General features: G+C 44.7%; 4 protein-coding genes and 1 long non-coding RNA gene across 7 annotated transcripts in view; 3 read left to right on the forward strand and 2 right to left on the reverse strand.

Moving 5' to 3' along the window:
• Positions 1-20,750, forward strand: part of plekhg6 (pleckstrin homology domain containing, family G (with RhoGef domain) member 6) — a 39,428-nt gene that overhangs the window by 3,395 nt on the left and 15,283 nt on the right. Inside the window, exons 3-15 of one of the 2 annotated variants that reach the window (XR_012928547.1) lie at positions 322-450; positions 540-677; positions 770-865; positions 963-1,013; positions 1,439-1,588; positions 2,503-2,613; positions 3,567-3,716; positions 3,840-3,974; positions 4,449-4,568; positions 4,680-4,812; positions 4,903-5,018; positions 5,329-6,797; positions 7,804-8,112. Coding sequence is in view for 1 of the 2 variants with exons in the window: in XM_076041023.1 (XP_075897138.1) it covers positions 322-450; positions 540-677; positions 770-865; positions 963-1,013; positions 1,439-1,588; positions 2,503-2,613; positions 3,567-3,716; positions 3,840-3,974; positions 4,449-4,568; positions 4,680-4,812; positions 4,903-5,018; positions 5,329-6,797; positions 7,804-7,984 (2,979 nt within the window). In the remaining variant the exon portion in view is untranslated. Of the gene's footprint in view, positions 1-321; positions 451-539; positions 678-769; positions 866-962; positions 1,014-1,438; positions 1,589-2,502; positions 2,614-3,566; positions 3,717-3,839; positions 3,975-4,448; positions 4,569-4,679; positions 4,813-4,902; positions 5,019-5,328; positions 6,798-7,803; positions 8,303-20,750 lie in introns of those variants that run through there. The other variant, XM_076041023.1, reaches the window with a different exon arrangement.
• Positions 515-1,392, reverse strand: LOC142898208 (uncharacterized). The gene is made up of 3 exons (XR_012928549.1): positions 1,259-1,392; positions 731-1,086; positions 515-649 (listed from the first exon to the last, which is right to left on the reverse strand). It is a non-coding gene; the product is annotated as an uncharacterized LOC142898208 (long non-coding RNA).
• Positions 8,298-11,028, reverse strand: lag3 (lymphocyte activating 3). Its single transcript, XM_076041024.1, has 8 exons — positions 10,826-11,028; positions 10,575-10,695; positions 10,241-10,437; positions 9,862-10,122; positions 9,472-9,774; positions 9,106-9,360; positions 8,876-8,997; positions 8,298-8,652 (listed from the first exon to the last, which is right to left on the reverse strand). The coding sequence occupies exons 1-8, from the start codon at positions 10,875-10,877 to the stop codon at positions 8,557-8,559; spliced, it is 1,407 nt and encodes a 468-aa protein (XP_075897139.1). The 5' UTR covers positions 10,878-11,028; the 3' UTR covers positions 8,298-8,556.
• On the forward strand, positions 14,469-16,203 carry mrpl51 (mitochondrial ribosomal protein L51). 2 transcript variants are annotated; one of them, XM_076041076.1, is made up of 4 exons: positions 14,469-14,522; positions 14,828-14,920; positions 15,528-15,635; positions 15,780-16,203. In XM_076041076.1, exons 2-4 carry the CDS (start codon positions 14,830-14,832, stop codon positions 15,974-15,976), a joined length of 396 nt encoding a protein of 131 aa, XP_075897191.1. In that variant the 5' UTR covers positions 14,469-14,522; positions 14,828-14,829; the 3' UTR covers positions 15,977-16,203. The 2 variants fall into 2 exon arrangements, with proteins under 2 accessions (XP_075897191.1, XP_075897190.1); XM_076041075.1 differs by having other exon boundaries at positions 14,472-14,614.
• Positions 17,788-20,070, forward strand: LOC142898207 (vesicle-associated membrane protein 3-like). Its single transcript, XM_076041029.1, has 5 exons — positions 17,788-18,066; positions 18,718-18,859; positions 19,058-19,216; positions 19,479-19,530; positions 19,958-20,070. Coding segments are annotated over exons 1-5 (372 nt in total). The 5' UTR covers positions 17,788-18,064; the 3' UTR covers positions 19,975-20,070.

Raw genomic sequence — 20,750 nt, forward strand, 5'->3', positions numbered from 1 at the left:
TGAAGTATCAGACACTGAAGCTAGTTTTCTATTGAAAAACATGAATTAAAACTCATTGCAAGAACTAAAAACAGACGCACAAAGGCAAAAAAAAAAAAAAAAAATCCCCAATGTTCAGTTGGCTTTGTGGTGTAAAAACAGGTCATGAGGACACCTTAGATTCTAGGTCACAGTCTTAGCCAAATGCATCGCTTATGTGGGTTTTCTCCCTTAAAGTCATCATCATTTTAATATCTTCATTCATTTTCTATGTTTTATTTATTAATTTTCCCCCCAAAAAAGTAAATCTAACATGTTTACCCCCCCGCCCCCCCTTTCCAGAGGCGAACCAAGCAGAAGGTTGTGACCGACTTTTCCACAGTATCTAAAGGAGCTTCGGCCGCAGCCAAACCGAGAGCTGCACTCAGACAAGTTCTCTTCAGTCAGTCTGAGAAAAACCCAGCGACCGAGGTGCCGTTGCCTCCTCTTTCTCTCAAATCCGCGTCTGACAATCACACCAACACTCCTGATATTCACCTTCACCCACCTGCACCCTTCAGGATCGAGGCCAGCTGGACTTGCTGAAGCAGGATCTGGGTACCTATGCAGTGCCAGCCGACCTGAAGTGGATCTGGAAAGAGGAAAATCGGGGGACGATCCTGGAAAAGAGCTGGACCGACATCGTGGATTCTCATTCAGTACGAGCTGCACAAACTGCGAGTCATTGTTGTCGTCAATCGACTGTTCATACCTTGAATAACTGCTGTTTATCTCTTGGTGCGATTTTCAGACAATGTCAAAGACGCAGAGGCACCAGCAGGAGGCGCTGTGGGAGTTTGTCCACACCGAGCTCGCCTACATCAACAAGCTAATTGTCATTAAAGATGTAAGGCGTCTTTTTGCTCACTCTGCTGTCCTCTGTGTGTGAGAGGGATTTTCCACAGGAAGTGTAACTTCTGTCTCTCTCTCTTTGTTTCTGTCAGGTGGTTATCGCTGCTCTCGTCAACCTACACAGGAACGGATTTCTCCTGGAGGTCAGTCAGTCCGCAGAGGCCGTCGCCTTGTCGCAAGTGTGGGGACTGATACGTGCTTTTATCCATCTTATATCTGTACAAGAAAGACACAAACCCATCACACACACACACACACACACACACACACACACACACACACACACACACACACACGCGCGCGCATAGGCACACACACGCACACTAAGCACTGGCCTATTTTCCACTGCTCTGTAATCTGAAGACTTATTTGCAACTGTTTTACATACCACCGTCATGCAGCCAGTGGCACAACATCCGCTCTGAGTTACCCTGAACACAACACGCGAGTGGAATGTACAGCGCAGCAGGAGGTTTTTCCATGCACAAGACGGAAACAAAAAATCAAAAAGTAGCAGCGAACGCCTGTGGCGAGTGGAGCCTGCCGTAATCGCTTCCTGTTTTCGCAGGTGACCCCCGAGCTGCTCTTCTCCAACCTCCCGGCCATCCTCGCTGCTCATCAGCTCTTCTGGCAGCAGGTGATCTATCCCATGCTGCAGGAGGTGCGGCAGACGGGCATGCCCTTTGACCCTGTGAGGTTAAAGGCAGGTTGCCTGCAGGTACGCATTCACCCAAGAAGCCTCGCAAAAAAATGTTCACAGAGGCGTTTATGGCTGAGCAAGTTCACCCCGGCGGGCAGGTGACTTTCTCACGGTTTCCCGTTCAGAACGTCTTCAGCTGTTCTCACCGAAAACTGTGAGAACGTTGCACCCGCTTGGCAAAAGTTAATTCTGACTTTTGCAGATTGAAAAGTCTAAAGGTATCTTGAAATCTGAATTGCTGAAGTTGGGGAAAAAAAAAAAAAAAGACGTTACACACCACTATTAACATGCATAATTTCAAAAGGAGTTGAACTTCTGTCTGTTCTCAATGCTGAATAACAAGTATATGTTTTGGATATTTTCATGTGATATAATATGAATTTTTTTTCTGTTTTTCTGTTGAAGAAGCCTTTCCATTACACTATAAACCAGGCATGGGCAAACTATGACCAGGGGGCCATAAGCGGCCCGTCGAGCTTTTTAATCCGGCTCGCCTAATTTGACAAAATTATATTAATATTAAGCAATAAAATAGCTGTGTTTCATAATTTTTTTTTAATGTTTAACGATTGATTTCAATAAAGAGTCAAATACCGTGAGGCTTCAAAGACATATTTTTGTTGTAACGATTTTGTTCATTTTCATTTTCATTGATGAAATCACATGTTTTCTCCATTTCCCATGATATATTTTTGGGTCACCAAAAAGGTGGTGGGTATCAAGTCACAGTGGTGAAATAGTATAAACATGTTAATTTAAGGGGGAAAATAAAGGGGAATTTTACAAATTCAGTTTTGCTTAAGAATATCAATATTCTTTTGTAAAAAAAAAAAAAAAAAAAACATTTTAAAGGCAAAGGAAACAGTGGAGGCAAAGCGACGCCAATTGCTCATTATTATAATGGTCAATCACTCTTTCCTCTCTGTTCACAGTTCCACCAGCTCTTTGCCTCCTACAAGCACTACTGCTGGGAGGAAGAACACTGTCTTGAGTTCACGCGCAGGCAGATGGAGAGCAACCCTCATTTCTTCACCTTTGTCCAGGTGACGCAAAGCGCATAAAAGTTGGCCACGGCGAGGCCCGTGTTCATCGTCAACATCTGATACGTAGCGCGCGATGAGCAGTGGGTGTTGGGAAGTGTTTTTTTGAAGATGGTGGAACAGCGATGGTTAGCTTCACTTTCACCGACATCGTGGGCTCACCCATAAAAACCACCAGCCCACTGCTCACCACACGCTACGCCCACGTTCTTCAAATGTTCCAGACCCCAAATTCCATTTTTATTTAATGATTCGTTGTTTGCAAATCTCAAAGTAAAACATCAAGATCACTGGAATTAAACATTTCTAATCCCATTTCATTGGAAACACGACACCTGTCAGCCACTTTGAGTGTAATCGCTCCCGCCTTGCTGAAAAAGGTGTTTTGTTGTTTTGTTTCACAGCTTTTTTTTTTTTTTTTTACACTTGTGTCTTATTATGACACCTGTCACTTCAATGGAAGTGTGCAATGAGGGTTGATATTTTTTTTTGCTCAAGCGGAAGAACTCGTTCAAGTGGAAAAAGTGAATATCAGTGGGAGTAAAGGGGTCTCTTTTGTTCAGATCAACCAAAACAAAAACATCTCGACAAAAGGCGAGGTTTCCCTCTTTGGAGGAACTTTTGCTTGGCTCTGCACTTCTTGAAAAAATTAAACCTAAACATTTTGCTGGATTTTACACCAGAGAATTTTTTTTTTTAAATAAAAAACATTTATTTTTAGGAATTAGGTATTAACGGTATTTATTTTTAAAAAAGCAATTAAAAATACACAAATAAAGAATGACATTAACAAATATATTCAATGGGTTAAAAAAAAAGAAAAGGATTTTATGAGTTTTGCATATTTTGATTTTATAAATACTTAATGTTAAAACCTGCGTTATTTCTTCTTTATTTTAATGCTGATTATCACCTTTAAATTTGTTTTAATCCACTACGTTTTCTCTTGCCACTAGTGGGTGGAGACTCACCCTCAGAGCCAGCGGATGCGGCTCGGGGACATGCAGGCCAAACCTCACCAGAGGATCACAAAGTACCCGCTTCTGCTCAAGGCCGTGCTGAAGTCCACCCAGGAGCCTCAAGTGCAGCACGCCCTCAGAGACATGGTGACACATGGTCTTACATGTCCTTCAGTTCGTGTCACTTCAACACTGGGAACAGTTTGAGGTAATGCCTCAGAATCTTTAACTTTCACGCTGACCCTCTTTGGCCTGCGTTGTCCTTCCCAGTTATCCAGCGTTCACGGTTTCCTTGAAAGCATCAACGACTACCTGAAGCTAATGGACGAGGAGCTGGCTCTCGGCATTTCGGCACAGAGGGTGGATGGATACGAGGTAGAGGGAATAAATGAAGAAATCGACAAGGTATAACGCATATATTGAATCGATTTTACGTATCAGGAGTAAACACAGATGAGCAATATCAAGCATTTATTTGCAATATCATGAAGTAAAGTCAATGCTGCACAAAATCTGTGCAAAAAAAGTAATTTGATCACAAGAAAACATTATTTTTAGGTACAAGGCAAAATGATTATGTTCTTGTCGCTGTTTATCTTAAACAAGGCAGAGACCCTAGAACATGTTTGTATATGTTTTATTTGATCTCTACCTTTTTAGAATCTAAATAATCTTAAATGAGGTTTAGGTTTAGCTTTATTCACTTGTGTCACTGCAACACAACTGACAATTAATTTTAACCCCAAAATGTCACATAGTTTTTCAAGGTTTGTTCACATGTCAGGATATTACTATAAGCAACAGTCTATTTAATTGCACAAAGAGAATCAAAGAAAGTCTTTGGTCCTGATGACACTCGATGATGGGTTCCTCTGACAGCACGTCAGAGACACTTGCCGTTTTGACCTGGAGTGCCCCATCAGGGGCGTGGGCCCTGGAATTGTGCGCAAGCTGCTGCTGGAGGAAAACTTGAAGATTCGGGGGAGAAAAGACAACAAGGTGAGCAAAGCGAGGAGAGGAGAGGAGAGGAGAGGAGAGAAGCTCCTGCCTGTGGAGACAATCGCCAGCGTCGCCTTCAATTGTTCTTCATCGTGTCTCGTGTGCTTGCAGCTGGAGGTGGTGGCTCTGCTCTTCTCGGATGTTCTCCTCATGACCAAAGTCCACAAGAAAGGGGAGCGGCTGAAGGTGGTCCGCCCTCCGCTGGCCCTGGACAGAACACATTGCATTGCACTGAAAGATGGCTGTGGGTCACATTTCCTCACATCCTGCATGCAAAAGATCTGAGTAAAAACGCAAAATACAGATGACCAAATTATTCACTTTTCTCTCCCAGGCTCATTTGTTCTGATTGAGGTCGGTGAACTTCAGAGTGCCATGAATGTCTACATATTTGTCGCCGGCACCTCTGAGAGCTGCTTCACGTGGGTCACCACTATCCAGCAGGCAAAGGTAAAAAGCAGTCTGGAAGATCTGCACTTCAGTTTGTTGCAGTTTGTTTGCTGTTTAAGAGGTTGCCTTGAAGAAAACCAGTCAAAAATCCTTTTCAGGCAAATTGCTCTGAAGACCACAAGCTAGCTAAAGACAAATAGCTACAGTGAATTTTTTTTTCTGCTAATGCATCACATTCAAAATGTTGTGTCTGAAACATTGACAGTTTCCCCAGCAGTCTTAGTACTTTGTGCTATCGCTAATCAAGCTGCAACTCCACATTAGCCTTAACCGATTATTTTTTGCTAATTCTCAACGTTGTGTCGTCCAGGACACATTGAGGAGCTTGAGGGACATGGAAACCAAAAGAACAATGGAAAACTGCTACAGAGTCCAGCAGCTGCCGGCCAAACGTCCAGCAGAGGCGGCGGGTGACGACACGGACACAGAGGAGCAGGGAGCGGAGCGTTTCGTGGACAAACTCAATGGGGAATTTCCGATCACTCAGTCAAGCAATGGAACACTTGCATCGGGAGCAGAATATGAGGAGCCTGTGGACAGTGCTTCCACCATCGCGTCTATTTTTCACTCCCAGGCAAACAATGTCAACGGCAGCTTGTTGCATCAGGGCTCAGCCGGTAGGCGGATCTCCAGAGGACTGGAGTGGATCGAGATGGGAGTGAGGAGGCAGGACATCGGGGTCTGCACGGAGGAGGCGGTCCAGCCGGGCGGGGCGGTCCAGCCGGGCGGGGCAGTCCAGCCGGGCGGGGCGACGCAGCGCAGCCTGGTGGCCTGGAATCACAGCCTGCAATCTGCTCCCACAATGCACACACAGCAGCCTGAGAGAAACAACTCGCCCGCAGCGCCCGCTCTCTTCCTGGACGGTTACCCGGCTGTCGACTACCCAATGAACGAAGACGATAACCCACAGCCTGTTCACCAGGCAGCAGCATCCAGGGGGTTCCCAGAGGAACCTGCAGGAGAAGGTGGAACATCGACAAGGAGAGACTCTGATTCCCAGTCCGTGACCACTTGGGTCAGTCAGTCCAGTGACACTGAGGCGTCTCCTGAGGCCTGGAGCTTCTCCAAAAACCTCAAGTCACCTTGTTTGCGAAGGAGGCGGCCGACATCCATTCACCAGTGCGCTCCATCTCGCCAGTCTTTCCGGGACTCAGAGCCTCCTAGATCTGCTTCTCTGTCCAACTCAGGGTCCAACTACAACCTCAACACCGACAGCAACTCCTTCTCCTCCCAGCAGAGCTCCTATTGGCAGCGGCTGCCGCGGCTGGCCTCCTCCAAACCCAACCAAGAGATGTCTTGCGATTCGCAAGACGAACAATTTTTCTCAGAGTCCGAGCTTCCCGATCGGAGCGTCGGTGACAGGTGGGTCGGCCTCAGACAGCAGAGGAGATACTCCAACCCCAACGTCGTCACCAGAGAACGCCACGAAGCCCGTGTGCACACCAGAAGCCTGCATTCATTCCCCAGCGAAGCCGAGACGCAGTCGGCCGGGTTCCCCTCGTCGCGTCTGGACGGCCTTCTGAACAGAGCCAAGGTCCGAGTGAGGGAGCGGGACGGACTCAAGATGGACAGGCAGTTGAAAATTGCACACAGGAGGACGAGGTATCCTCCGCCGTCGCCCTCCTTCTCCACCACACTGTCGCCGCCGCAGCCCAGTGACGTGGACAGAGAGCCCGAGTGGGTGGAGGAGGTGGCGCTGATGAGACACAGGGCCCTGACGGTGAGCAAAGGGTGGAAGGAGCAGCTGGTGGACGGAGACGACGACGACAAGAGAGACAGGTCAGAATCTCCTCTCTGCCTCCGGCCATGAAGTCTGGACAACCTTCGTTAGAATGGATGGAGTCAATTACACCCTCATGATAGATTAGGGGTGGGCAAACTTTTTGAGGGCCACAATGGGTTCTAAAATTTAACAGAGGGGGCCGGAGCAGCAGCAGATGGATGGAGGGTTTTGGTGACCCACCTGATAGAATAAAATACATCATTGGATATGTGGAAAACATGTGCTTTAACGTCAATTGAAAACAAAAGCGTTGCAACAAAATATGTCTTTGAAGCCCCACCGTGTTTAGCTCTTTATTGAAATGACTGTTAAAACACTGAAAAAAATGTATGAAATACAGTTATTTCATGACTTACTTACTATTAATATAATTTCTTTAAGTCTGCCGGGCCAATTGAAAAAGCTTAGCAGGCCGCATTTGGCCCCCAGGCCGTAGTTTGCCCATGCCTGTTATTGGGGAGACGGGGAAGGCGCTGACCTTGCACTTTCCACAAAAAAAACAAAAAACTGGCAAAACAGTCATTTGCGCTACGCACTCCCACAACAGCAGTAAAACAGAAACTTAACTCAAATGTTTCCAAGAGGCAGAAAGCCAGCAAGTCATTTCTAAAAAAAAAAAGAAAAGAAAAGAAAAAAAAGAATAGTACACGGATTTATTTAAAAAGATTTTTCCAGCATATTAACATATGTGTACTCTTTAGACATGTGCGCAAAGTTCTATTTGTCAGTAAAACTCTGTTTGCTCCTAAAATTTTATACGTTTCAGTGATTTTTCTGAAGGGCATAAACAATATATTTTTATGAAGTGTCTCATCTGACCGTTAATTTATCATATAAGGAGAAATAGAACACTGTCTCTATGACAGCGTGTGTGTGTGTGTGTGTGTGTGTGTGCTTATTTTCTACATTTGAGTCAAGGTTTTTAAAATATAATTTCTTTGAGTTCGTACTTCATTCCTGTAAGTTCATTTCTTTGACCTCCTGTTTCCGTCACGTCCTCAGTGTTGTGTTCTCGGACGGGGTGAACGTGGACTGGCCCGGTTGGTGCTTTGACGACGACGAAGTCATGGACCACCTTTACCCTGCGGACGAGGGTCTTCTGGAGGGCATCCGCAAAACTTTGGGCTTTTGGGACGTTCACAGAGTTTTTGAGCAGGAGGACGGAGAGTGCAGTCAGGTTTAGCGCCAAAGCTGCTGAGTGAGTTCGGCAGCGAAGGTGTAAAGTGATAATCAGGCGTCTGACAGCAAAACTGCACGACTGACTGTCTGTGAAACGCTCTAGCACGCAAAAAAAATATTAGGCGACGATGGGTATGTATGTAATGTAAAAAAATAAAATGCTATTTTTATAGAATAGAAATGTAGAAACTGCTGCCAGTATTTTGTAAATAGTTTTTTTTTCATGACTTTTTTCAAACTTTTATCACTTCATTATTTAAATCCAGGCATCAGTTTTGTTTTACTGAATGTTTTGTGGCTGTCTAATAAAAAGCTCATTTGATTTACTCGTCAGAATATTTATTGTTAAGATGCAAACAATACACAACACAACAACTTAATACAAAATAGAACATTACAGTGATCAATTGAAAAATGTACAGTATTTCAAAAATGAGCGACACTGCTACCACGTCAGCTCTGAAGTTGATATATTTACAAAACTTGTGCAAAGTGCCTCATCAAGCAGAAGGTTTGGAGAAGATGAATCTCCGGTCAGTTTGGCCTTGGGATGACTTTTCTCTTCGTCTGTGGCCTTTACTTTGTCTCTCTGCGCTTCCCTTGCTTCTCCCGCTCATTAGAGACGGTGTGAACGATCGTCTCCAGCGCGGGGTACTGAAAGATCTTTTTCCTCTGTGGAAAGATTTGCAAATTTGAATGAATATATAGCAAAAGATTACATTTTCAACAGAAATTTGTTTCAGTTGGGTAATCTAGCATGAAAAAATAACTTTCTCATATGTGACTTATTTTAAGTTTTGTTTTTTGTTTTTTCTTTTCTTTTAGTAAGAAATCAGGGAACTGAAATAAGTTGATGAAACTGGAAAAGCGTATTTTGGCAGGTGCAGGTCTTTACCCTCTGGTGGTTCCAGTACATCTTGAACAAAACCAGAAGTAGAAAAATCAGCAGAAAGCTGAGGCCCACGATGACGCCGGTGTTTTGCGACACTTCGGTGGGTTTCTGACCGCTCAAGCCACCTGCGCAGAAAAAAAAGTCATTTTAGTGCATGCGTCCCAGTACTTTGGTATGTTACCAACATGAGAAGAAGAAGAAGAATATAAAAGTCTTCAGAAATCAGAACTTACTCATTTGTGGAGCGTGGTGCGTCACATTTCCCAGAATTCCCTCCTTTCCATAGTAACGACATGTCCACGCCGCCTCGGACATGTTGCTCACTCTCAGAAACTTCCCTCTCTGAATGACACCCGCTGACTGGACGCCGTCGTCGCTGTGGACCTCGCGGACCCAGTCGTAGCCTGTGACCTCGCTGGTGTCGCTCAGACGGCAGGTCAGCGTCACAGGGCCCACTCTTCCTCTGTTTGATTGGCCGCTGCTCTCGACTGTGGTGGGGAGAGAAAAAAAAACACAGAAATTAAAGTAAACTGTCGAAGGCGGGAAGGAAAAGACAGACAAAAAAACAGACGATGGAGACAAAAATCTCGGGAGCTCACTTTTGGCGACGACAAGCTTCATGTTTCGAGTCAACCTCTGGCTGTTCACCATCCCGGAGCAGCGGTACGTCCCCCCGTCCTCAGGCAAAACTTCCGGCAAATTGGCCGACTTGTCAGCGGGGGACTGTGAGGAGGAGGCGAGGAGGAGGCGACGGGGCGCTGCTCTGTACTGAGACCCGAGCTCCTTTTTCTCCCAGACGGTGTCACCGGGGCTCAGGGCAGCGGAGAACACACAGGGGAGGGTGACAGCGGAGCCCTCTGAAGCGTACACCCTGGTCCCGTCATCCCGAGGCTGGATTATCCCTGAAGAACCGGAGAGAACGTCTTTGGTTGGAAAAAATAGGAGCAAACTCAACTTTCAACGTCGGCCAAGGAGAAAAAAAGCCTCACCTTCGATGGTGAGAGTTGCCGATGCTGTCCACTCTTTGCCCTGGTGAGTGACGGCGCAGGTCCACCTGCCTGCCAGCCTCTCCGTTGCCCGATCAGCAACCACAGACGTGTGTGCAGTGTCGGTTTGGGAAAGTCTGGGCCGTAGCAGCAGTGCTTTGTCGTTCAGCTTCCACTGCACTCTGGCCGCACTGGACCCAGGGGTCACCAGGCAGCTGGCAGAAAAGTCACTCTCCAACACAGCGACGGCTGGAGAGATGGTCACTGTTGAGGACGTGGGGGAGACATTTTAAAACACACCTGGACCTTTGTGGGAACTTTGGAGGATTATTATTATCATTAGGGATTATTAGGAATCAACCAGGTTAGACAGTTTTCATACCTTTCATGATTCTGAGCGTGACCACAGTCGACCCTTTGCCGTCCACCGCGCAAGAGTAAACCCCTCCGTCCTCCTCTCTCACGTCGCTGATCCACAGGCTGTAGTTGCCCCTCTCAAACTGGGTGTGGGGGCACTGAGCCCGGTGAGTGAGTAAGCCCCGGTACTGCAGGCCGCTCTTCAGCTTTTTCCACACGGTGCTGCGGATGAAAGTGCCACATACAGTAGGTTGGGTGAACAGAGAGTATAGGTGACATTCTTTCAGCGACGTTGGGTCAGATGCTCAAGTAAAGGACCAGAAGGGATTGGGCGCAAAAAAAAAAAAAAAGTCTCTTACCCTTGTCCATCTTTTTGCCAAACAACAGCATGGGGGTATTTAGATAGTGAGTTGGTATTGCAGGGTAGTACAGCTGTGGAGCCCACCTCACCAAACACTTCCGTTTCGCTAAGTGACGACACTGGGAAAATATGCATTGCTTATTAAGAAACAGAAAGTACGTTACACTGAAAAAGAGCTTTTGCGACAGTAATAATTATTATTATTATTATTTATTTATTTTTTATAAAAAAAAAAAATCATACAGTTACCTGCCAAAGAAAAGGAAGCCATAATCACAAAGAGAAAAACCTGCAGAAACATCTCGTCCTCTGGGTTGTTTTTATATTTTTTCTGTTGTTGTTGAAGAAGCTTGTTTCTATAGCCGCCGTCTGAACGCGTCTTCGTTCCTGAACTTCAACCACCGCAATTCAAGTTCATCACTCGACTTGCCGACTACGCTCTGAGGTGTTACCAATAGGTTTGGTTTGATTATATATGACGCGGGCAGGGGGAGGGCCGTTCTGACTTTCATGTGCTGGTCACATGACTTCAGATACAGGCCCCGCCGGGTGCGTTTGCGTCAGCTTGGAAAGTGTAAGACAGAGAGGTAAACAGGGGAACCCACTTCCTCCCACGGATTCTCTCTCGTTTTTTCTTTTTCTGCCACCTCCTTCCTATCACAAAGACCACTTTCTGTGAAAACATGCCACAGTTTTTCAGACGCCATGCAGAGCCTCATGTGCAATCAGAAAAAGGTCAATGCGGAGAAAACAGATAAGGACACACTTTTTCAGTGCACCTCAACTGAGGTTTATTTTCCACATTAATTGCACATACATACGTAGCAATTAAACACTGCCGATTTTCGGAAGTATTTTTGTCTCCGCTGAATCTAAAAAGTGCGAGGCCTCGGAGCCAAGAGATGATTCTGTGTCCTCAAGTTTGACCAAAACAAAAGACTCAACTGCAAATTTGCAGTTGTCCCTGTTGAAACACAACGTAAAACATTCCCTGATTGCTTTCTCTGCAACCACAAGGCCTCTTTCTGCAGTATTGATGTTTTGTAATGCAAAGACGATGTGCCATTGTCTCGCTGTGATCCTGCGTAATAATTGGCTGTAACACCGTGGCCCTTCAGAAAATACGGTTGCTAATCTGACACACAATCATTTTGCAGCTGTCTTTCATTGATTTTTTTCCTTAGAAAAATAAAAACATTTGTTTGGCGCCACAAAAGGCAGTGATGACCTGTGTTCCGAGTACTGAGACAGCATCAGAATTTCCTCTGTTAGGGCGCAATAAAAACTTGGACCGCTGTCATGAAATTGAAAACAGACTTCCTCTGTAACATATTTTGATGCCTGTCTACACCTTTGTCACTGCCAGGCATTTGTGATTTCAACGACTCGTGGCTCTCAGATGCATCATCACCACCACCACCACCATCATCATCGTGACCAGTATGATGGGAATGAGACTATTTACCAGTGCGCAATCTCGTTCTGTTGGATGTGAATCATCTGCAGCTTTCTCGCTTCTCTCTTTTCCTTTGCGTCAGTTGAGCGCAGTAGAATCAGCCCTACCCAGCATGACACCTTATCTCATTGTAAATTCTTGTTGTTTATTTTCTTGTGTAAGCGCTGACATTAAAACATAAGTGTCAGTGTCATAAGTGACAGTGTTAATGTGATTTAACTGCTAGAAAAATGATATTTTGTGTTTTGGGGTAATTGAGGGTAACATTTGATTGCATTTCTCCCATTTATGAACGATACAGTTTTCAAAGAAACTCATCAACTCATCATCGAGCCATTTCACGAGAGCCCCAGCTTGCATAAATACAACTACCTGTAATTGTAAAGTGGTTGCAATTGGGAATTAGTCCTTTGAATTAAGTTTCAGATTCTAAAAGCGTGAACATGTGAGTATTTATTAAGATGTCTTTATAAATCCTTTTTAAATATACGTCTGAATGCATTATTTAGATTGTTTAATAGACCCCAAAGGCGAACCAACACAAATACATTTGAAACAACAACAAAAAAAAAGACATTTTGTTGGATAATATTTTCAAGACATTGATGCAGCTGTCCTGCAAGGTCAATATCATTTAGACCTTAAACCGGAGAGAAAATCCCAGCATCACTGGAAGTACGTTGCTGTGGTATCATACAGTTATTGAGTTATTGCCAGTGACGTTTGAGACATTTAAGACTGTAAGATTTCCAATTACCATTATTTTTCAAACTGGGATTTGCTGCAGCATAATCTGTCACTTGGCAATGAATTGAAATACATTGGAATTTACAACTGAAGTTTAGGTTTTAGATGTACGACAAAATGCATGACGCATATTACAGGTGTTAATAGATAAAGCAGATAGGCAGAGAGCGCTTCACACAGTTGGATATACACAATTGAAACATGTGTGGGCGAAACCACAGAGCTGTTTTTTTTTTTTTTCATCTTGTGGAGAAGTTTTCCTCTCTAGCCTGCATGATACGTTTGGCTGAGTGATTCTGAAGATCTCAAATTTTTTCAAGGCAACCACCAAGAACTTCCTCCTCACACCAGATGCTAAAAGGCTGACAAAACCCTTTTTTTTTTTTTTGTTTATCTGTGTCGCATTTGTTTATCTGTGACTAAAACCCACCTGAGTGTTGGGGGCATGTCTGTGTCAGTCGGGTGAGGTGGTCTTTCCTCGAGTTGATGTTTTGCTGTCGCCACTGTATCTGAATGTGGTCTCTGACTGCTGTAAAGGAAAACACCCTTCAAATGGAAACAATTAAGCTTTGAACCTGACTGAATGCAGACACTTTTACAATGTAAGGGTTGCACACTAGCCCTGGAAAATAATCAAATTAGATTGTTTCTGTAGAAGTTCAGCGAGTGAGTAATTTGTTCCTGTCTAAAACACGTTCTGCTCCAAGCATGTTGGTGTGCTGTCTTTTGATTCATGGGTGATGAAGAACACATAGCCTTATCGCTCTTGCTAGATAAGCCAGATCTTGATTATTGTAATCCAGCAGGCAGATTCATTTGTAGAACCGTTTTTCTTATGCATATAAGTTTCACTTTGCTTATTATTCTTGTTTATGTGTAGGTGAAAGACATTGTTCCATAATAGAGATTTACTGGCAGAGGAAGTGGAGCAGAGAAGAAAAAAAAAATGCTGCTCTGCTGAGAAGTGTTTCATTGTTGTCAAGTCATCATTTTGGTCAGTATAGTGTCAAGAGGCACATGGAAACATCTGCGATGCACAAAAAGAGCTTTGCTAATGTTATTGAAAGCACCAGAGGTAAATACAGTTACACAGAGACACTAATGAGAGACATGGCGGTCATTTTGCTGTGGATGTTGTGCTGGTTAACAGTAATGGAATATTAACTTTTGTTTCCAGTAGTTTAAAATGCCATGTGTGTTTGTAATTTGTCATAGTAAAGCATTAATGTGCTGTTTAATGTTAATATTCTGTGATAATCTGAGAACTGGATACCACAGTTAATGTGAATATTTAGTTTGTGTCAATGGTTTTTTTTATTAGTGTAAGAGAGAAGGACTAAGTGTGAATGACAGCTGATGCATAAACAAACTTATTCAAAAGGCAAAAGAGAGCAATATAAACAGTTAACTGCATTAATTATTTTTATTTGGTGTATCTTGATCCTATTTTTACGAAAGAGTATTAGGGTAGTCGAAATTTCGTAACAAGTAAAAACGTAGCTGTACACAAATGCGACATTAGGCTTTTAGACCGATGGAAAAAATCTGCCCTGTGCCGTAAACCAACCTCTATTGGGTAAGATTGAAGTTTGCCGGTCTTGCGCTGAAATATCAACATTACGGTAGAATGAACAACATTTACGGTGCTGCCGCTATGCATTGTGGGAGTCAAGTAAGATGGACGCGGCCACAAGATACATGTCGCTATCTTAACAACGCGCTTTAAGTGTTCTCCAGTAATATGTGGCTAACATTTATGCCTTGTTCTCGATTCGTTTGAAACATTTCCTGCTTCCTGGAAAAAAAAAAAAAAAGGCTGCTGGACGTGTGAACAGGTAATGTTCACTTTGCGACCGCCGGTGTGCCGTAAACGTGCTAGCTGAAGCTCAGGGTCAACGGAACGAGGGTTGAACAGCTAAGAAATGAACGTGTCTGGCAGAACATTGATGATAATAAGGGGTGTGCCAAAATAGCAATTTTTACAGAGAGAACCGTGGCTTTCAGGTCGTGTTTATAGTTGTGTTCTTGTCTTGCTTTCACTTCCGCAGTCATGTCTGTACTCGGAGGGTTGCTGAAAGCCGGAGCGACCTTCTGCCAGTCTGCTGGGAACCTGCTGCACACAGCCAGGACCATCTCAACCAGTGAGTGCGGGAGTGCAACACACACACACACACACACACACACACACACACACACAATTGTCTAATCTGTTTGCTCTTTGAAAGCAAAACAAAAATGATGTTTTCCCGTAGGCAAAACGTTTTTCTCTTAAATTTTCAATTTAATTGTTATTAAATTATGACAGCTTTGCAAACATGTAGGATTTTATCCTATGTTATTCTTCCGAATTAAATGTTGTTCTTGAAGCCATTTTCCACCTTCGTGAGAACAGCAATATTTACGTTTTCCCCCACAACAATTGCCTAAAAAAAAAAAGCTGAATTGTGTTTCTACAGTTGACACATATTTCCCACATTGTTTTACAAAAATGTATTGTGTTATCACTAAAGCATCGTCTATAACCGCTTAGTGTGCTACACTAGAGAAATAACACAGTCTCCCACTTATAATGTATGCTGATCTTTGTTACAGTAATTCAGTGGAAAGTTGAAACTTTAATTTAAATGCTAGAACCAGAGCATCTTTGACCCTCACTTATTCTAAATAATAATCTCTCTGAAGTTGTACATTGATCAGCCAGTACAGAAGGTACTTGGGAGCTGACAGGAACAACTGTGCTTCCTTCAGGTCATTCCTGCTTGATCAGAATGCATGCCATCCCCCAGCTGAAAACGGTGGACAGGTGGACTGAGAAGAGGAGCATGTTTGGGGTTTATGATAATATTGGGATCTTAGGTAAGTGCCAGAAACACGTTTTGTCCATTGAGGCTACCCCTTTATGAGTGTGGTGGCTTTGGTCTGGAACAATTTCCTTCTATTTTTTTAAATAATTATAATTATAATATTAATAATTTTCTTATGACTTCTTTTTGTGTGCAGGGGATTTCAAAGTTCATCCCAAAGACCTCGTTGTTGCCCCCTGCTGGCTGAAGGGCTTCAGTGGCAATGAACTGGAGCGTTTAATCAGAAAGAAGAAGATGGTGGGAGACAGAATGATGACCCTGGACAGACACAACCTGGAGAAGAGGATCCGCTTCCTCTACAGACGCTTCAACCGCGCTGGCAAACATCGCTAACGTTGCACAAATGAGGCTGCTAGAAACATCCGAGCAGCCAAGGTGGACTGCTGCAGTCTGTGATTTCATGCCATCAACATGCTGTACATAGCCACCCTTTTGAAGTTGTAGTCATCTAACTGTCATATAAGAGTTTGTTCCAGAGTTGATACATCATGTAAATTTGGTTTCTTTGGTTGTTGTTGTTTTTTTTTTCAAACCTATAAATATCCATTATAGAAAAACAATCCAGTTAAAGGTGCCCAGTTTTATTCTTTCTGAGGAACAACATAAGGTGTTTCAACCCTGAGGCAGTGGCTTGCTGGTTGTGTGGTACATTCATCTGTCCTTGTGTATTATTGCATTGCGTATTACAAAACTAATTTCAAGCCTCAATAGAAATCAGAAACCATTAACAGCTGGTGATGTTTAGTGTTTGTTTCTAATACAAGCTCAAAGTGTCAGATTTCCTCCGCATTAAGATACATTTATACTGTACATGCTTTTCATGTATAAATGTCTACAGTTGCATTTAAACACTCATAGGTATGTGCCATTTTAAAGGTCAAGTCTGCCAGATGCAAATCCAAAATAAAATTACATATTTTTATTTGCTAATAATGGGTCTATAGATGTACATAGATCAAGTGACATCAGCAAACAATAATTAACTACCTTAAATCTTAACATTTTATTTTGACTTAACGCCTGAAACGCCACTTGTTTCGGGATTCTGCTTATGTGCACAAGGAAATTGAGATTAAAAGTGTGTGTGTGTGGGGGGGGGGGGGTTCCTCTAGTAATTCAGTAATGTAATAGCAATAGAAAGTAAGATGCATGCATCTGCAACAAACTGCGCATCGTTTCATCCTTATGAGACTTTCTCCTGAATGGGCACACACACACACACACACACACACACACACACACACACACTTGTATAAATGCCCACAGTTTGGAATTCTGGGTGAAATGGGTGGCTGAGAGGGAGGAAGGCGGGTGGAATCGCGGGCCGCCGAGGAGGGAGAAGAGCCGAGTCAACACTGCAAGGCGTGCAGCCGCTGTACCGCAGTGTCGTCCCGCCGCCCTGTCCGACTCGCGGAGCTGCAATACTGCAAAGCGTGCGAGCGGGGTGGGGGAGGGGGTACCGCACTGTCGCTCCTACTCCAAGTAGGAGAAGCAGCGGGGGGAGGGGCCAGGGGAGGGAGGGGGCGGCGCAGAGACGCATTATTGCAGCAGCACTTTTGGGCCCAAAGTACCGCACTTCCCGCAAGACGCGCGGACGCACGCGGAGGGAGCGATAAATCCGGGTGACAGGAATTGAAAGACAGAGGAGAGGGTGGTGGGGCGCGAGGGCGTCTGATTTCCGGTGACTGACTGCTTGCTGGATCTTCTCGTCTGTTCTCCCTCCTCTTATGTTGTTATTCTTTCTTTTTTTCCCAATCTGAAGCCGCACGCATTTCCCAGGCAGCTCGAACACGAGGCAGCGATCCGAGCAGCCAACCAATCACAGGCTCTGCATCCTCCCAGCATCCCCACCCCCCTCTCGCGGCCATCCTCCTCCCCCTCCCACCCCCTCCGACCGACCTGCTCCGGGAGGGGACTCAGCATCACTAGGAGCTGGCAGCACGAAGCTCGGCCGCACTTAAAAGGGGGATTTCTTGCTCGCGGATTATAACATTAAAAAAAAATATATATATATTAACAACAACTTTTGTCCTCCTCGATTTTGCGGCTGCGCCTGTGTGAGTCGCGGTGTTGCGGTACTTTGCGGACGACTCGCGGTGTGAATGGACAGATAGAGGAGAGAGCAAGAGAGAGAGAGAGAGAGAGAGAGAGAGGGCAGGTTCCACTGCAGCAAAAAAAAAAAAAAAAAAAAAAAATCTCTGCGCCTTGGTTTTTATCTAGTGTTGGCGCGCGCCTCTCAACGCAACGCCAGTTGGAAACTTGGACTTTCTTCTCTCCCTGTAGATTGTCGTTCCTTTTTTTTCCTTCTTTGTAGTGTTGCTGAGTTCTCGTCCCTTTTATTTTTCATCTCCACTTGAGACTCTCCCTCCTCCCATCCCGCTCCACCACCACCGTGAGTCAGTTCCAACAGCTGCATAGAGGATGTGAGTATAGATGCGGCTTTTCTTCTGCACACGCACACACACGCGCAAAATAACTGGTTATAAAAATTCTAATTAAAATCGTGTGGCTGTGGAACGAGTACGTTTAAAAACTGCGCAGTTAATTTGCTTCCTGTGCTTTTAACTGAGGCTGAGCTCATTTCTTGAGAGCCTGATGGATTTTTGCTGACGCAAGTGAAATGTTCCGTCACAGCATCACTGAATTATGTATGCAGGGCCCTGCTGCTGCTGCTGCTGCTGCTGCTGCTGCTGCTGCTGCTATTCCTTCTTTGGTTAATTTGCTCTCAGGATACGAATAGTGGGAAAATAATATTATGCTTGGTGTAGTGGACCAGGAAGACTGGAGTTGTTGAACGACACTTACTTATTTCCAAAGCAGTTTACACTTGAGCCTCAGCAGGTTCATCAGACTGATTCAGCAGCAGCTGCTCCCCCACGAGAAGCTTCTTCTCTTCCTTTAAACCTAACCCCATCCATCTACTGGATTACCTCTCCCCTGTAATTAGCCCATTCCCTCATCCTTCCACTCTTGCAAAATCTCGCCAACTCCCCTCGCTATCCCCTGGCTGCAAACTGGAAATGGTTGCGTTGTGAGTGTGATGACATTACTACCATCCCCATCGTCCCCCTCAGGTCTGCCCCAGATGCTGCCCCAGCTGCAGCCCCCGGCGCCCAAGGAGCCCCGGGGGCAGATGGAGCTCCTGGTGCCCCTCCAGGTCCACCCAACACCTCCAGCAACCGCAGGCTACAGCAGACACAGGCCCAAGTGGAGGAGGTGAGCCTGCCAGAGTGACGGTGCAGCGCTTTGCATCCATTAAATCGAGAAATTCCAGCATGAGCTCTAAAACATTTTCTTTGTGATTTCCCTGCAGACTAGTATATCATGTTTAATGAACTCAGTTACTGTGTTTTACCTCTTCCTCCTTGTCTCCTCCGCAAATGCCCTCTCGCGGCGGCTGATGACGTTGTCTAGGTGGTGGATATCATGCGGGTGAATGTGGACAAGGTTTTGGAAAGGGACCAGAAGCTCTCTGAGCTGGATGACAGGGCGGACGCCCTGCAAGCCGGAGCCTCCCAGTTTGAGAGCTGCGCAGCAAAGCTGAAGAACAAGTACTGGTGGAAGAACTGCAAGGTGAGCACAGTGGACGGTTAGAAAACAAAGGAGGGTGAATCGCTGCGTGGTGATTTATTTCGAAGAGAAATGAAACGTGACTAAGATCCTGCAGCTCTTTTGTCTTGAAGCCGTTTTTGCCAAAGCACAAATTCCAAACGCCATCCTGTCCGTTGATGAGTAACGCTGATGCTTTGCAGACTCTTTGACTTTTAAGCTTTAAGAAACTGAGCGTTTAGGACAAGCCTCTTCCAATGTCAAACACCCTGTCTCCTCTTTGCAGATGATGATCATGATGGGCATCATTGGCGTCATTGTGGTCGGAATAATATTCCGTGAGTAAAAGCTTTTCAGGATTAAAACTGATGTGCACAGCAGTGTGATGGGTTTTATTGGCTCGGGGTAGAACTTCAAAATATTTGACACATGAGAAATTTGTTTTGAAAATCTCCATTCTTTTGAAATTATTTCATCAATCAGATTTTAAATTGTGTTTTGGGAAAGTCTGTTGTCAAAAAATATATGTTAAAACAATTATGGATAGCTGTGCTTAGTAACTCTACTTTTGACTGGGCAGCCTCTGCTCGAACTGAAAATATTCATGAATCATTGACCCCTCATTTCTGTTGTAACACCAATTTAAAAAAGGTTTGAAAAAGTGTGTTGCACTGTATCAGGAGCCAGAGTGGGACAGATAAGCTGACTGTTGTGTTTGCTGACGTGCTGCAAAAGTCATTAAACTACTGACGTCCTTCTTTGCAGTGTACTTCTTCTACTGAGCCCTGCCCAGCACCACTGAGGGATATGGACTTGAGAATAATTTGAGAGGGACGAGAAGAAGAATCAGAAGAAGAAAACATACAAACAAACAAACAGGCACCCTCACCCATCATCAGCCGTCCTCTCCGCCCTCTCCACAGTCTTCCATCGAAACCATTGTACGCCACTACGTGAGAGTCGTGTTCCCAGGTGTCGCTGCCCGCTCTCTTCCCCTCTCCCTCCCCCACCTTGTTGGTTTCTTCCTCTATGGCTGTCCACTGAGGCCCAAAGTAGGTGAGGAAGGAAGGGAGGGAGAGGAGAAACAGTCCGGTGACGCAGGGCTCGGCCTTGCGGACGAAGCTTGGGTGGAAGGGTACCACGTGCAGAGATTGCACAGAGTCCAGGGAGGTAAACTCTGCATCCTTTCTACCTGCGATGCACCAGGGCTTCTTCATATTAACTTTTTAAGAGTCCCACATTTGTACATTGATACTGACATGCCAAACTAACACACCCCCTTGGCCACCCAGCTACCCCCTACCACCATCCGCTACTTACTAACACCTGTTAGATGCAGATAATGAACATTTGTGTTTGTGAAAGCATGTTAGCCAGTAGCTTTTTTCCGTTTTAGCTGAAAAGCTTTCAATAGTGACTGTTTCCTTTCCTTTTTTTTGTGTGTAAAAGTGTAAAAGGGTTTTGTGTAAAAGTGTGAGGAGAGGAAGAAGCGATTCAGGGAAATGTGGTTTTGTAGCACCTTCTTTATTTTTAACCAAAGCAAAGTTCATTTTGGACC

The sequence above is a fragment of the Nelusetta ayraudi genome, unplaced genomic scaffold, assembly GCF_046127955.1.
Source record: "Nelusetta ayraudi isolate G7.1 ecotype Tasmania unplaced genomic scaffold, CSIRO-AGI_Nayr_v1 ptg000063l, whole genome shotgun sequence".
Lineage (NCBI taxonomy): Eukaryota > Metazoa > Chordata > Actinopteri > Tetraodontiformes > Monacanthidae > Nelusetta > Nelusetta ayraudi.

Coding starts and splice junctions, on each gene's coding strand:
- mrpl51 (XM_076041076.1), top strand. CDS start 14,830: ATGTCTGTACTCGGAGGGTTGCTGAAAGCCGGAGCGACCTTCTGCCAG. Junction 14,921..15,527: donor AGCCAGGACCATCTCAACCA/GTGAGTGCGGGA, acceptor TGCTTCCTTCAG/GTCATTCCTGCTTGATCAGA. Junction 15,636..15,779: donor TGATAATATTGGGATCTTAG/GTAAGTGCCAGA, acceptor TTTTGTGTGCAG/GGGATTTCAAAGTTCATCCC.
- lag3 (XM_076041024.1), bottom strand. CDS start 10,877: ATGTTTCTGCAGGTTTTTCTCTTTGTGATTATGGCTTCCTTTTCTTTG. Junction 8,998..9,105: donor GCACCACGCTCCACAAATGA/GTAAGTTCTGAT, acceptor TTTTCTGCGCAG/GTGGCTTGAGCGGTCAGAAA. Junction 8,653..8,875: donor TGTACTGGAACCACCAGAGG/GTAAAGACCTGC, acceptor ATCTTTCCACAG/AGGAAAAAGATCTTTCAGTA.
- LOC142898207 (XM_076041029.1), top strand. Junction 18,860..19,057: donor CACAGGCCCAAGTGGAGGAG/GTGAGCCTGCCA, acceptor GACGTTGTCTAG/GTGGTGGATATCATGCGGGT. Junction 19,217..19,478: donor ACTGGTGGAAGAACTGCAAG/GTGAGCACAGTG, acceptor TCCTCTTTGCAG/ATGATGATCATGATGGGCAT.